This window comes from Camelus ferus, chromosome 5 (assembly GCF_009834535.1).
Source record: "Camelus ferus isolate YT-003-E chromosome 5, BCGSAC_Cfer_1.0, whole genome shotgun sequence".
NCBI classification, from domain to species: Eukaryota; Metazoa; Chordata; class Mammalia; order Artiodactyla; family Camelidae; genus Camelus; species Camelus ferus.
In genome coordinates, this window is record NC_045700.1 from 70,772,066 (window position 1) to 70,789,184 (window position 17,119).

At 40.4% G+C, this 17,119-nt stretch overlaps 1 protein-coding gene across 1 annotated transcript; it reads right to left on the reverse strand.

Moving 5' to 3' along the window:
- Nucleotides 1-200: 200 nt before the first annotated feature.
- Nucleotides 201-17,091, reverse strand: NIF3L1 (NGG1 interacting factor 3 like 1). Its single transcript, XM_032480088.1, is given in 8 exon segments — nucleotides 201-3,649; nucleotides 8,098-8,181; nucleotides 9,821-9,959; nucleotides 11,638-11,764; nucleotides 13,746-13,861; nucleotides 13,863-13,909; nucleotides 14,798-15,249; nucleotides 17,068-17,091. Coding segments are annotated over 7 exon segments (1,125 nt in total). The 5' UTR covers nucleotides 15,225-15,249; nucleotides 17,068-17,091; the 3' UTR covers nucleotides 201-3,464.
- Between the last annotated feature and the right edge of the window lie 28 nt (nucleotides 17,092-17,119).

Consider the following 17,119-nt stretch of genomic DNA (forward strand, 5'->3'; position numbering starts at 1 on the left):
ACTAAAAATATCTTGAAGTGCTTCAAAAATTTCACAACTGCATCTTACAGTTCTGATGATGATCTTGGCAGAATTATATGTTCTTCATTAACTTGTGTCAAGGTCAGTGTTGCTTAAGCTCTATCAGTTTGACTGCTCAGGCTCTAAACTTCTGCTGTTGTTTGATTCTGGCAAGATGGAACAGACCTGAAACCTTGAAAAATTTTTCTGGATACTTTTAATAAAATGGCCAAAAAAAGAAATAGGGGATGTAGGACAGACAGTTGCACTCTACAGACTTGGCACAATACTGAACTCCTTATGCAGGAAGGGCCACACCAGCTCTTGTGAAACTCCAGAAACTGGACTTTCTTAAACATCATGTTTGTTGTTTTAATACATGAACATTTCATTCATCTAAAAGATCAGTAAGTTTGAGGGACAGTTAATAGATTCTACTTAAAAAATTACTAACAAAACTCTAGAAGTCTGCCACTGACCCCTGAACAGCATATGTTTGAACTGTGTGGGTCCACTGATTGATAGGAAGATTTTTTTCAATAGTAAATACTACAGTACTATATGATCCACGGTTGGTTGAATCCATGGGTATATAAAGACAAACCAAGCCTACGAAGGGCCAACTAAGTTAGACTTAGATTTCTGACTGTGCAGAGGGTCAACACCCCAACCCCTGTGTTGTTCAAGAGTCAGCTGTACTACCTGCCCCCTCTAGCTAATTCACACCTGGAGCCAGTAGCATTATTCTGAATGTATTTTCCTGCATTCTAGGAGATGCGGCAACTCTTCCAGCTTAGTCCTGAGTAGCTGCCAGAGATGACAGTGAGTCATGAGAGTCTGCTTCATCATAGGTTGTGTCCCTTCTTAAAAACAAGGGATGAACACTGTCATGTAATGACTTTCTCAGGCTTTCTGTAATTACTTGATTTCTCACTCATGAGAGTCTTCCACATTTAAATTTTTTAAATTGTTGCTTAATGATTTAAATTCATGTTTGTTGAGCACTTACTAGGCAGAAAGGTCTGTGCTAGACAGCTGAGAGGATACAAAGATGTAATGTGAAATATCCAGCTGAGATTTTAATAGCATTAAAATTACAGTATCTTTATTGTGTTGAATAAAGTAAATTTAAAATAACTAATGCTATGGAAAATATAACTTTAAGTGTGCGTATAACTAAGCTCATTACCAGATTTTCACAATTTTGGCATATATCCCTTTGGCTGTAAGTCTTCCAGAGTTCTCAGGTCACCACCTTTACTTCTGCCACCCAAAGTGTGGTCCTCAAAATGGCAGCATCAGGAGCTCCTGGGAGTCTTAAGAAAAGCTTGGGCCCTACTACTGCATCTGAATCAATCTGCATTTAACTCAGTCTCCACATGTTCTTGTGCACATTAAAGTCTGACAACCACTAAGCAATCAACACGTTAAAATTAACAGTTCAGAAAATCTGATAGCTGAAAGTGAAGAATAATCTTGAGTGACACTTCATTTTTAAAAAATTGTAAAGGATGTGTTTGAGGGTGTTTTTAGTTATCTAGAAATGCTAACATGCCAATAAAGAAACTTTAAAAATATATTACAGTAATAATGTCATTCTTAAAACTATGTGGCAGTGTGTCCAATCATAAACAAATTGTTTGATCCCCTAACCCCTTCTAAAACTCTACCAAAGGAATTCATCTACAACCTTCAACTCCTCATTGCTGTCAGCAGTCACAGTTACAGATGAAATCACATCACACTTAAAAGTGTCCTATAAAGAAAAAAGGGTTTGAGAGCCATTGGCCTCAGGCTATTTCTTCATCATCAGTTCTGTTCATACCTTTCCTGCCTCCTGATTTCCACTGTCAGGTAATGAATTAATTACTTGGGCTTTTTCAATTTACTGTGCTGTTTCTCTATTTAATGCATTTATTTGTTCCAGCTGTCCCTCTTGACTTTATTCTACCCCTTTTTCCCAGAAGACCTTCCCTATAAACCCTCTGCATACCTTTGTCGTAGTTACTTAAGAGTTTATTGAAATCGTCACAAATTTCTGTCCTGCCCTCTCCACATCTCTAAGGGCCCAGCACACAGAAAGCAAACAATGAGTAAGTAAAGAAATACCATTAAGATAGTCTCTCAAAGCTGCTATCTCATTTACTCTGCTTCGACAAAGGTGACCATCTCTCACTGAAGCTTTCTCCTTCTTGGCTTCTGACACTTAGCTGTCCTCTTCCCACCTTTCTTGGCGGCTCCTCCAACTCTGAGGGGCATTTCATAAGGCTCACTCCTACTGGTTATTTCTACGGTGAATCGGTATTATAGGCAAACTACCAAGAAGAATTTATAAGTTAGTTTCCCAAATCCTCCAGGAGATAAAAGATTGGTAGGAAAAGGGCCTTACAAAAGAAATATAAAATTCTATGCTTTCTCATCTTAGTATTGTAAAAGATTTGCTGTTGTCATTATCACAGTAATATGCTCAGTAGAGAAATCAGAAATAAGTATAAAAGCATTAAAAAGAAAAATCTTGCATACCACCCAGAGAAAATTACAGTTAAATGGATTTTTTTCCCCTTTAGGATTTCTCCCATACCTCTTGTAACAATTCCATCATAAATGTATTTGAAAGATACACGAGGGTTAGCACACAGGCTCTGGAGCCAGACTGCCTGAATTTGGGCCCTGACTCCTTCTCTTCCCAGCCATGTAGCTGGCCTTGGGTAACTGATTTAACCCGTGAAATGGAAATAATAATACCTACGTGCTTGTTTATGAAGGACTGAAAGTGTTCATGAAGCACCTAGTAGAGTGCCTGGCACAGAATTAACACTGTATAGTAATCTTGAACCAGTATTATTTTGAGAGCTAACAATCTTTATAATAATTTATAACCATCTTCATAATAAAATTACAGGTGAGTAAACCCAAAATGCAATAAAGCAATAGTTATATGAATAATTATTACGTATATTAAAAAAACTCATCCTGATAAATCTTATTATGATTCTGAAACTTAGGTGGGAGATTAGTGATCTAGGAACAGGAACATACAAGACTATCTGGAGGCTACTACCTAGAAGTAGGTGCTCTAATCCCAAGGTTTTAAAGTATATTTTTAAAAAGAGATCTAGAATGACACAGCTCAGCTACAATTCAGTAAAGATGGTTACTTGAGCTACTTCCCAAAAATGTTAAGTAAACAGACTTTAGTCCATCATTCCTAGATTTTATAATGAATATATATTATACAATATATTCTGTTTTTTATAAGTATTTGTTCTTTAATGGTAGTTACGTTATAGATTTTACCTTATGAGCTATAGTACATTCAGTGAAGCAGATAAGAAACCAGAAATAATAATGTACCTTCTAAGACACTCTTCCAGAAGAATACCAACCCCACTGACTCATGTTATCTATTCAAGTTGGGAGCCAATCAATTTGTAGACTGTATCATCCTGTTGTTCCTATATACATTATACCACATGAAGAGGGTCCCTGTCTGTTTCTGACAGGATAATATTAATCTTATTCTCCAAGTGAGCACCCAGCATATCTTGAAGATCAGAAAGAAAGCCTCTCTCAGTGTTGCTATGTTCACAGAGGATGACACTTATTCCTTGGGAAGCAGCATCCAGAACATCATGATGGGACATCTCACCTGCCAACAAAGGAAAGAGCAAATACTTAAATACTATACAGAGGTCTGTGGAATGCTGAACCATAACACTAGAAATATCAAACTTATATTTTATAAGAGGCAAATGTAATATAGCAGAACTTTACATATAAATCTAGAAAGTTATGTGCATGTTTCTTACACGTCCTCCAATTTAAAAAGAGATGGAGACCATCCCACTGAGAATACCAAATTCCTTCTTGGTGGATCCAAGGCAAGAATCCAAACTCACATATCCAATAGTATCTAATACTGCCACAACTAGACCTGTAAGAACACCCACTCAGTGTTTCCACAATGAAAATTAACAACTGCTAAGTAAAATGGAGCTTTCAGAAAGTTTCTTATGTAAGTATTAAATTAAAAATACCTTAAGAAAATCGTAGGTTTACTTCCCAAACACTCCTTTATGCTTTGTGAGTACCAAAAATTTCAGCATCAATCCTAATCTAATTTATAAAGATGAAGTGAGCTGAAGGTTATTTTCTAAATTAAAAACAAGGTGTTTTCCTTTGACTTAGGCAAACCTGCTAGAAATTCTGAAGTTACTGGTGGATGAGGATCTCATCTTTTACGAAAAGATTTTGGGAAAACTCAAGTGTTTTGAATTTTAAAGAACACCATTTGCAAATCTGGTGACTTCTAATTTAAGAGAAAAAATACACTGTACACAGTTTGGCTTGTTCATAAAAAGCATAATTTTGAAATATACTTAAGGACATAAAGGCATAAAAAACAAGGGAAAAAAAGGTTCTTAAGGAAAAAAAGTCCCCCTACCCCAATCTTCAATTCCCCACACTCCCCCCACCCCAATGTGTCATTTCATTATAAGGAATAGTGTTTAGTCAAGCACTTTTTAAGACATCTTAATCTAAGTAATGGTAGAGGTAAAGTGAAAGGAGAAAAAGACACTATGGTGGCCCAGTGAGAAGTCATGCTCTAGGAAAGACAATCTGGCTGCCTGGACTGTTATAAATGCACTGGCTGGAGAAGGCATCAGAGTGGGGAAATCCATAGAGAGTAAAATAATAGGTGAAGACAAAGGAAAGAAAAGCCTGGCTCAGGATGGCAGATACGGAAAAGAAAAAGCAAGTGAGACTGTTTATACCTGCAAGGAGCAAGCTCCCCATCTGCTGGTCTGTCTAGGGTATTGCCCTTAAGGACCTAACTGTCAAGCTCAAAGGAAGGGTGATGATATCAGCAGAGGCCTGCCTTTGATCTTTTGGCTGGGGCTTCCCATGCCTGAAGGTATATTCAAAGTGATGCCTTACAGATCATAGACATCTAAAGTTAGCCAGATAAAAAGATATTTTCTATTTCCCCAAGTAACCAGAAAGGGAGGACATTTTAACGTTCTGGAACTGTGTATACTTATCTTCTGCACATACTGTTTTATAACAACAACAACAAAAAAAAACCCCTAATTTTAAAAAAGTCATTATTTATGAGGAAACAATCAGACACTCCAAACTGAAAGATACACAACAAAGCAAATGACCTATGCTCTTCAAAAATGTCAACGCTCTGAAGACAAATTTGAGAACTATTTCAGATATGTTGTGTAATCATGGATTGGATATCAATTAGAAAAAAGAAATGCTATAAATCTTGGTCAATCAGAAAAATTTGAATATAGACTGTATATTAAATAAGTTATTGTAACAATATTAAATTCCTGCATTTGATCATTATAACATGATTATATAAGAGAATGTCCTTATTCCTAGGAGATATAATGCTGAGGTATTTAGGGGTCATGTCTACAATTTCTTACAAGTTTGGGAGTAAACAGATAAATATATATAGATACACAAATGTATACACACATATATATTACATTACATAGAGAGAGAGCATACAAATGGAGCAAAATATAACCCTTAGTAATCTAGATGAAGAGCATACAGGAGTTCACTATACTACTGCAACTTTTCTATGGTTCTAAAAGTCCTTCAAAGTAAAATGTTACAATTAATTTTAAAATGGTCACACCGCATTGTAAGATGTCAAACTGCCTATACACTGAAAACTTACTTCACTCTGGTATAAATGTGAGGGCTTATAAAAATCTCACATATTGAGAAGGACAGAAAAGAAAGCAGATAATGGTCACATACATTTTTAACTGGTTCAAAGCAATTACATCAGGCTTGTTTAGATGCTGCACCTTTATACTTGGGGGTGTGACAATGTTTCAAGTGCAGCAGCCTTTGTAAGAGGGTGTGCTAGATAATAAGGCATGGGTGTGGGTGGCAGGAGAGGCTGAGTGATGGAGAGGCTCAGATGTAGCCAAAGGAATGGGCAGAGGGTTAAAACCCTTGAGTCTAGTTCTAGAAGTGGGAAAAGGAATCTTAAACCCTTGTCTCCTAACCCTCAGAAGGCGCAGAGGTGGAAATGCGGCTGGCAGCAGCAAGTGTACAAAGTGTTTGTACAAAGTACAGAATTCCTTTGGAGGAATGATGGGCCAATTAGGTGTTACCTGCAAGGACAGAGTGGAAAGCCTGGGAGCCAAACAACTGCTCTCCAACAGAAATGCATATTGAAGGTTAAGGACAAAGAGACAGGAATCAGGAGAGGAAGGCATGACCATCAGGGGCAGGAGCCGGACATGGTCAAGAAAAAGCTTCTCAGAGGAGCTATCTTTGAGCTTATCACTAGAAGTACAAGAAAGGAACAAAGAAAAGGCATCCTAGCCAGGGAAGACTGCATGAGCTAAGGCTGCATGAAAGAGGATGACACGTTCAGGCTTCACCAGGACAGATAAATCAACAAAGGGTTTTTAGCCAGGATAGTATTATACGCCACCATATTTGTACTTTTGAAAGTTAATTTTGGGGGAGTGTGTGGAAGACTAAGACGAGAGGCTTGATGAAATATTTCAGGTAGATGATGCCTAGATGGAGATAACGGAAAAGTTCTACAAGGATTTGGGGCCGAGCAGTCAGACCAGCCACTGAGAGGAGTGCTTCCTGGGGGCAGGCTCTGCACATCATGGGGAGACAGACACTGCGGCCTGGGAGCCCTGGGCCCTGGCAGCCGAAGGAGAGCAGGAGGAAGAGGCAGGACCCAGACCAACAGTGGGCAGTGTTCGAACAGCCAGGCTGTGGAGGAGATGGGGCTGTGTGAGGAATCAAGCCCTTGGCACGGGACTGAGGATATTGGGGCTCAAAGACAACGTTGCTGTGGGGATCTGGGCTCCAGATGGGACTTAGGGAATGGGGGCAGATGTGAGTTTGGCACCCAAGGGAAAGCGGGCTGAGAGGGACCATATTTTGAGGACCCGTGCTTCTAAGAGGGTTGAAAGGAACGGGGCGTGAAGACATGGGCTCCTGAGAGAGCGGAGCGGTGAGGACTTAGGCTCCTAAGAGGCAGAAGCAGGACAGTGAAAACCCAGGCTTTGAAGAGCTCAGAAACAGGGCAGCGAAGGCTTAGGTTCCTGGGAGGCAGGAGCAGTAAGAGAACACCTGGGTTTGGGAAGGAACAGGAGCGGGCGGTGAAAACCTGCTTCTGTGTGGACAGGATGGGGGCTTAGAGACGCCGAAGTACCTGAGGGACCAGGGCTGTGAGGACCTGTGCTCCTAAAAGCGGAGAGTGTAAGGGGCCGTGGCTGTGAGGAGATCAGCCTCCAGGGAAAGGGAGAGAGTCTGGGAAAGATATAAGGATCCATTTCTCTCATATTCTCTGAACTGAGAGTGGTAAAGGATGTATTCAGGAAAGACGACTCCTTCACGCTGCCTACTTGGCTTTTGGTAGGTTTCTTGCGTCAGATACAATCTCAGAAGCCCACTTGCAAGCATCTTCACTTTCTGCTTCATTCTGGGGAAGCACTGGTATGAAGCTGAAGCAGTTTGAACTCAGTTACACACTTGCTAAGTGCTTTCAATACCATTCCACGCAACTCTGACTAAACACAGATCTCTGCATCTCAAATAAGAGAATGTCAGAGATGGAAAATCTGGGTTCTTTTAAACTCATATTTTATGTGAAGGGAGGCTAAAATCCAAAGAGGCAAAAAAAAAATTTTTGGAGCCAGAACTCATATAAACTGATGATCGTCTTTAGGACTGAGTAAGAGGAAATATTTTCTACCTAAGGCGACAAGGTGAAAAGTGTCCCATTAACTTACATATGAAATCTGAGAGAAGTCATGTTTAGGAAGAAGACAGGTTAAATAAATGCTGAACAGCAGTGTTTTAGAGAACCTAATTCTGAGACTGTTACTTTTTCCCTCCTCAAAGAATATGGTATGGTATGTCCCCAATTTTGGCATAGTTTCTGTTGAGTTCAGGTTCAAAGAACATCATTTAGATTCATCTGCATGCCAGGTGCTGTCCTAAAATGTGCTATTTTATAACTTGTAAAAATATAAATCAAGGTAGGGAAGGGATGCACAAGGAAAGGGTAGAAAACAGATGCAAAGGCTGTCCTACCTGTGAGATAAAGGTCGGCCTCGGCCCCCTGCAGCACACTGCTCCCAGAACCCGCGCACAGGGCCACGACTTTGACTGGGGACTCTTCAAGATAAAGGAGACAAGAGAACAATACTTTACAATTCCCCTTCATTTTAGTATCATAATTTGTACTGAGAATCCTAAACGTAGTGCAGATTTCACTCCTGATGTTATCACCAGTGTATGAATTTTGCTTACTAAATTAAAAAATATATATATGTCTTTATATAGGTGAACAGACGATTCCTCGGTGTTGCAGAGTTAGCCCAAGGCAGGGTTATCATTCCTTTGGAACGTACACTGCTGCACAAGCCCACATAAGGCAACTCTGAACAGTGTTCATCACTAACCCTAGGCTTTAGGCTTCATCACAATGCTGCTCAGAAAGCAGCCTCACGTGGGTCTCCAGGCAGCAGTGAGAGGTGGGCAGGTACCACCTCTGCTGCCCGGTGAGGAAGCTGAGGAACTGAAAGGGCTAGTCAGTGGATACTATGAGTGCATTTGCCACATTTTTTTAGTGGCATATTTATCCTAAAAGAGTATCCTCTGAAGAGTGGAATACAGAAACTTTCAAGCCAGAATCCAACAAGTGTTTAGCACTTAGGTTTCTAGAATGGACGCTTCATTAGGGGTATTTCAAAAGAGGGGCTTTGGAGCTGCTCAGAAATCAAAGCCTGTCTCCACCATCCATCTTCTTTGGAAACGAACTCTCATGAGTTGTTTGATCCAACTGTGGACTTTGGATAAGTTACTTATCTCTCTGAACCTCAATTTTTTCACCTGTACAACAGGAATAATAATACCTACCGTGCAGCTAACAACAGCTAGCACCTATTGTCCTTAACCTGCGGCAGTCACTGTGCCTTGTCACATGAACTACACCACCTCCTCAGTGAGTCAGGTTTTATTATTACTGCAGTTTTTACAGCTAAGGCTACTTAGGACACAGAGGGGTTGAATAACCCGTCAGAGTCACACAGCAGACAGGACAAATCTGAACCCCAGGTGTTCAGACTCCACACTCATAACACCTGCGCCCTGCTCACCACCTTTGTAGCGGGAACTCACACACGCAGGACACTTGGTACGGTGCTAGGCTCACAGCAAGGGTCCAACAAATGTCCTGTTCCTGTTGTTCCCCAAAGTACTGGGAAGAGTCAGAAGGAAAGACTGGCTACAAGACTCAGAAAAGTGCAGTGGATCGTTTCACTTGGCAGCACCTCACTGTGACATATCACCAGCACTGTAAAACTTGAGATTTGCGTGGTAATTGGAGCAGCCACAATTTCCAGCTCTCTTCCTGTACTGTGGTAAGGCTCTCTTCATGTCCTCACTAGGCTGTGCTGAGCAATAGGACTGATAATAGACAATGAGTTGAACAGAACATGTGTCATTTCCAGGCTAGAATGTTTAACTGACAGTTAGACCCTCCCTCTGCAACAATGACCAGTTAACAATGAGCAGACTTCCCCTGCTGACTTGAGATGAATGTGGAGTGTGACTGAGAAATAAATCTTGTCTAGACCAATGAGATATATACCACAGCATAACCTAGCCCAGCCTCATCGATAAAGTAAACCAGTCGTCTTCTGTGAGCTGCTAACCAGTCTACTATCACTTATATTGATATAACCAAGAGTTTGAATTTTTGCCCCACATTATCAGTAGGTACATACTGGACAAATAAAGGGGACATATTTACCTAAGGTCCTCCCTACTCCAAGAGCAAGGCGAACATGAGACAGTTTTAGGTGCCTTTTAATTCGCTCAATCATAGTTGCCAAGGAGACAGACTCATCCAGTGTGCATAACCGTCCCATTCCAGTATGTAGAAGCAGAGGCTGAAGAGAAACAGAGGTTAGAAAAACTGTCCATCATCAGTCCTAGAAAAGTCCTAGAAAACAAGCCTACAGAAATGCTGAGATCAATAAAACAAGCATACCATGAACTTACTATAGCCAGCTCCAGGTTACAGTTTGGGGATGCAAACCTGGCAAAAATATTCTGGCTTCTAGGAGCTCACAGTCTCCTGGGAAGACAGATGTTTAAAAATCATAATAAAAGGTGCTTAAATACAAGATAAGTGCTGTCTTTTATGGGAGCATAAAGGAATGACAAAATAAATGAGTTGAAACTTGGTGGGTACTTGGAGCAAGTGGAGTCTAACAAGGACTTGGATCTCGAAGACAGACCAGAAAAAAGTTAAAAAAGGAATGTGAGTCAAGTGCAGTGTGGCAGGTTAGGGATAGGGTGAGATCTGGAAAGGCATTCTAAGCAGAGAACGCGCAGAAAGGTGCCAAGGTGTGAGAGAGCACACTGAGGGCAGATGCAAAAGCAGACAGAAGACCTGGTGTGCAGAGCAAGGGATGGGGATGGAGAAGAGGCTGGAGACAGAGGTCATGACCTGTGAATTTTTGCCCCAGCTAAAAAGCCTGGATTGTCCCTTGTAGGTACCCACTTAGGAGATTATTCACATCCCAAGTGAGGGAAGATGAGAGCTTCAACTACTGTGGTTGCAGACAGAGAGGAGAAATATTGTTTAGATTTAGGGACAAAATCAGCAGGTCTTGGACTTATGGGGGCAAGAGAGAGTTGGGCAAACCTGTAAAATAAGGTAGATGATGATGATGTCACCAATAGAAGAGAAAAAAGAAAAGTCGTATTTAAAGTAGTGGTACAGTTAATATTTGTATATATTGGATTTTAAATACTTGTGCAATTAGTAAGTGGAAAATGTCCAGAAAGTGGCCAGAAATATGGCTTCTTTTTTAATTTTTTATCTTAAGAAAGCATTCCGAGCCAGAAAGTGAAGACACAGGAAACATCAAACAAATGGCTGTCAAGTTAAAGGAGTGAATAAAATGGTCCAGGCCAAGGGTATAAGAGGCTGAACTTATAACTGAGTCTCTAATCCTGAAGAAGTAGTGCTATGGTCTGGGAGTTTCTGTCCCCCCCAAACTCATATGCTGAAATCGTAACCCACAAAGGTGATGGTATGAGGTGTAGCTTTTGGGAGATACTTAAGTCATGAGGCTGGAACCCACATAAATGGGATTAGTGCTTTAAAAAAGAGGCGCCAGAAAGATCCCTAGTCCCCTCTACCATTTGGGGACAAGAGAGAAGGTGTCATTTTGAACTATGAAGTAGGCTCTCCCCAGACACCAGTCCAAAGCTGCCAGAGCCGCGATCTCGGACTTCCCAGCCTCCAGAACTGTGAGGAATATCTCTGTAATTTATAAGCCATTCACCCTGTTACAGCAATCCAGACGTGTTCTAAGCCATCCACTCCGTTGCTACAGCAATCCAAACGTGTTATAGCAGCTCAAGTGGACTAAGACAAGTACCAACATTTTTCTATTCCTGACATGTCTCCCTTTTTCAATATACTTCTCAGGGTATAACACGCCCTCATCACCACTTTGTGCTTCTTTAGGTAATAGTTAACAGTCTGTTTATCTAATGATTTACATATGAACTTGTCAAACAAAAATGCACAGTAATATAAGACATTTTTATTACCTTCTCCAGTGAGAGAATTTCAGTCTTCTGATAAAACTCTCTGTTCTGGGAAAGAAAAGCCACCACCTGCATCAAAGCCTGCTGACTACAATTCAGACTGAGTCGTGTTTGTTCTTCATCATCAGTCCTACAAAAAAAGTCACTTGCTGGCTTAGGATAATCATAAACAATATATTTAAAACAATCCACAGTTTACAACATCCTGTAATAGATGAGATTTATATGGAGCTTAGATTTCATTCCAAACCAAGCTATTTTCTAGAATAGTGTTTCTCAAACTTGAGCATGCATCAAAACCACCTTGTGGCCTTATTAAAACACGGACTGCTAGGCCCTAGCCTCAGAGTTTCTGATTTAGTAGGTCCTCACTGGGGCTGAGAATTTACCTTTCAAAGAAATTCCAGGTGATGCTGATGATGCTGGACCAGGGACCTCACTTTGAAACCCCTGTTACAGAACTGCTCTTAGTCCTAGCAGTGCATCAGAAATCTCCTGCTAGTTTCTTAAAATAACAGCTGCTGGACCCTTCTACTGATCCAGTGACATCTATGAATGGGGCTGGGACAAACTGAAAAAAATTTTTAAAGCCCTAGAGAAGTTAATTTTCAAACATCATTGAATACAAGAATCTCCTGGACAGATTCTCAGGCAAACCCCTCCTAATTACATAGACCTAGGATGAAACCAAAAATTTGCATTTTTCATAATGATTCTAGGGGTCCGTGAATCACCTTCTGAGAAGCAATATCCCAAAGCCTCTCCAAAAAGAAGGCATCAAGAAAGTTGTGTATTTAACCATAAACTTTAAATATGATCACAGAATTCTAGAACTAAAAGACACATTAAAAGATAATCTAGAAGTATAGTTTCAACATTAGAATCATCTGCGGAGCTTTGAAAAAACAAGGGAAAAGCAGTGCCTGGGCCCCAACCTAATGGTAAAACCCAGATACTATCTGTAATGTGGAGAAACTGGAGTTAAACTAAATATGCATCCATTCTTTAAAAAGTCCATCAGTTAGGAAGAGGAATGCTTCAAGAAACTACTGTACATCTATAATAAGAAACACTACACAGCAGTTAGAGAGAGATAATTACACGGAAAAATTTCTATGACTTAAGTTAAAAAAGGCAAATACAGCACAGCATTTAATTAAGAAAACAATGAATAAAGCAAAACTATTCACGTCTTCATTTCCCTGTACGTGCTTGGAAAGGTACCCACTTCTCTGAAAACAGGAAAAGGTGAGTTGAAGATACCCGGGACTGAGTAGAGGCGACAAGGAAGACCCGTTGTCATTTGAATTTTTCATGCTTTATTGGTGTAATTTTCTTTTTATTTCAGTATTTACACAGTATTTTAGGATGGTTAAAAAACATCTATGACTGGAATCTAATTTTCCTTGAGATTCTTGAAATTCCCCAGTAGTATTAGAGGACATTTAAAATGATTTTACTATAAGATATCCACATTTAAAAACTACTCATTAAAGAGTCACTTTTTGGTGTAGCCTGATATAAATCTCCGTTTTATTAAAAAGTCACTTTCTTTGTTTTTAAACAGTTATTAAGTCCTAGCTTTGTTTAACTTGTCTTTTATGAAGCTTCAGCAGACATTAGGATAAATTAGCCTAAAAGAAAATCTCCTAGGAGGCAACATTTTGGTATCTCAACCTTAATTAAAGAAATGATTGAGCTTGTAAGAGGCACTTTAATGTATTTTTCCCTTTCAAGTGTTTGGGAATCATCATTTGCTGGGAACAGATAAAAGTAAACCTATGTCATCAGTATATCACTAGGGTTTATCCATATACCCTAAGGGAAAAATACCTGCCCTTTCAACATCGCCAGGATTAGATATACTGTAAGATGTGAAGTATAGCTCCTCCCACGTAGAAAATTGTCAATTAGTGTTACTTATCATTTTTACTGTTTTGAAAAGGTCTCACATTTTTCTTCTTCAAGAACCCATATGCAAATAAGTATACTGCTTTGTAAACCCACCAAGGGAAAATAATTTGTTGCAAACTAAAATAACAAGGCTATGGAATTTATAAAGAAGATCCTCACAAATGAACAAACATGAAAAAGAGGAAAGCACATCGTACCTCGCAGAAAAAGAAGTGACAGAAACACCTGCAATTCCTTTCACTGCAGAAATGACTCTGTCCAGGTCCTGGGTGTGTGTAACATTGAGTTCTACTCTGTGTGTTCCCTCCGTGGGGATAGTCAGGAGCTTTGGAAGGATGGATGGGCCTGGAGGTACAAACTCCTAGAAGAAAAATTGTCAGGAGCTGGAGTTTTTGTGGAGTTTTTTTTTTAAATTAAAAAGATAAACGATTATGGGCAAAACTTCTAAGAAATGAGTATTTTTCAAAAGACTCATTGTCAGATGCTTATATAATACACACACATATACATATCCCTAACATAGACATCCAATAGCTCCCATAATTTAGGATTTACTACAGACATACAAAATCAAATTTATTTTCAGAATTATTTTCCAGAAGACTCTTAAATGTCACAAAAACTTGGACAAGAAAGACTGACTCATGAAATTTTTTTTTCTGACTCATGAATTTTTAAAGGACATATAGAATTGTGACTGCTCACTAAATTTACTCATGTAAACCATGATTCAAACTGCAAATGCTCATTATCTGCTTGACCACATTAATCCAGATTATATCATCATAAAAGCTTCAGCCCCAAATGAGTAAACTAAAAAGACTTCCTAAAAATAAAACTAAAACACACTTGTTAAATTCCCTCACTGTGGTCATAAGTAAGCATTCAATTAAAACTGTCTATTTGACTGACATGTGAATTAAATTCTAAAGAGGCCTGAGCCTTTAATTTAAGCAGCATTTCTGGACTGCCCAAGTGCTAGGCACTGTGCCACATGAGTGAGGAATCACAAAACTCAGTCAAAAATGAAGATTTCCTATGCTCTCCTTATTCATTAACGATAAAAATTTCATTTTTCAAATGCAATTTAATTGCCAGAGTTCTGCAAGATTATTTTTAAATATATCATATAAAAATAGAATAATGGTCCCTACCCCTAAAGCAGTTAAAACACATTGGAAAGACATTCTAAAATGCCAAAGCATTGGTAGGAAAAATACTAAACACGAAAGAACAAGAAGCTTCTCACCAAGCCCTTTAGCTAACCAGTTGTTGACTCCCTGGGGAGCAGCGTCATAGGCCGTGTGAGGAGAGTAGATTGCAACTCTGTTCTCCAGAGCCTGGATCACCAGGCGCTCCTTCCAGCTTTTCCAGGTAATGCGTTTCATGGGTCGGAAAATAGGCGGATGGTAAGAGAGGATGAGATCAGCCTTCTTTTGCAGCGCCTCCTCCATCACTTCCACTGTCAAGTCATTGGTCAGGAAGAGTGTGTTTACAGTGTGTGGTGGGCTTGGTTCCACCAGTAATCCAACATTGTCCCAACTCTCAGCAAATGAGAGGGATGCAAAGTCATTCAAGGATGAAAGGAGAGCTTTCAAATCCATGAAGGAACGGGAAGAACTGCAGATCAGGGAACGGACTGTCGTGGGGACCAGGCGGACACGAGATGACAACATACAGAAATCAGGTAAAACTGAGTATCTGAAGTGAAAACACAGAAAATGGAACACATGTACACTTAAAACTCAGACCTCTGAGGCATGCAAAGCACATGAGCAAAAGAGCTGTAGCCACACATACCTGGGTTTAAACACTGCCTACACATGGTATCATAAGTAAGTCATTTAACCTCTCCAAGCTTGTTTTCTCATTTACAAAGTAGAGATACTAAAATTTACCTCACAGGCCACCCAAAAGGAGTAAATGGATTAGTATGTTTCAGTCTCCTCGCACAAGCCTGGTACATAATACACACTTACGCCCATCCCCTCCTCCCTGGCCCACACGCAACCTTGCTATTGTTCTCCCCAAACTTGCTTCAACCACCTCCTCCCTTCTCTACTTCTTTAAGTATTACCCTTTTTTCTAATTTCCCTTCGACTTCCTAAATAAAGTTTTTCTTGACAAACCTGTCTTTTCAGTGTCTCCCACTCCCTGCCCCACACCTGCTTCTGTCCTAGTTATTCTTATAATGTTATATTCCTGTTTGTCTGTCTCCTCCAGGACGCTAAAGCTACTGGAGAACAGGAACTCTTTTCTGTATCTCGGTATCATCATCACAGGCCAGCACTAAATGCTCACTGCACAAATTGACACATTCTCCATTCCCCCATGAGAGCAGAATGTGGAGTTAAGGGTGGTATATCTTGACATTAAAAAGTGCTTTATCAAAAACAGTAAACATACTATAGATCAGCAGCCAGAATCATGGGATGCATAAGTGGGTCACTCTAGGAATGGGCAGGGTCCAGGCAGTAAAGGGCAGCAGCTGCTGCCCCTGAATCAACGCCTGCCACACAAAGGGCTGGCTCACGAGGTGGGGGAGGTTAAGTTGCAGGGTATTCTGCCCACACAGTCTGTCAGCCTTCTAGACAGCTATATCCAAAACAAAAGACAACACTGTCAACTCCATTCTTAAATTTAGTATCTACGAACATTATTGTTCTTGAAAAAAAGCATTTAATAATATGCAAAATAACAAGCATAATCAATTGTGAACATGGAATATTCATAGCCCAATGATTTGAAAAGCAAATTTTTTTCAGTATTTCTACAGCAAAAATATTTAATATTTAATGTGAGTACTTAAATACGCGGTTCGGAGAGATGCAGAGCCTCCACAAACCGCTAGAGCCAGGATCATGGAAGATTTTCGAAGGGTCCTTATACCACACTACTTTCCAGACTCTTCTTAATCTGGCAAGCGCAGAAGTGAAGCTCTAGTGGGCCACCACGCTGGTTCTGAATTATCTCCTGTTACATATAAACGAACCGTTGGAAATTATTAATAAAATACCCCCCCATTTCCTACGAAGCTACGTAGCATGAAGCCACAACAGTGAGAGGCAGCAGAGCACAGTGAGAACAATGACTAAAACCAGACTGACTCCCAGAGCCAGAGCTTTGTATCAGATTACTCTACCTCCGCGGTTACCACCTCTGAAGAATGGAAAAAAGTGCCCAGCTCACACTGTTGTCGCAGAATTAAAAAATAAACCGTGGAAAAATGCCTGGCCAAGTCAGCACTGTTATTACAATTAGCAGGGCCTAGTTTACAGCCTTAAAACTGCGCCCTCTTGTCTCAGTTCCACTTCAGGCCTTTTCCAGGACAATGAAGAGCCCAGGTGGCATGGTCGGTAAGCCCGTGAGTCAGGACCCTGTCCCCTCTAGAGCCTTATGCTCTCGTGCGGCCAGCCGGTTCTCTCCGCCTGGCTTGTCCCCGGCCGCCTTGCCCCACAGCACCCCCATAACTACAGCCTACACGGACCACAGCCTACCGCCAAGGCCTTAGCTACCCACATTGAAACGTAATTCACCCAAGACTCACCAGTTCCGGGACTGCGCGAGCGCT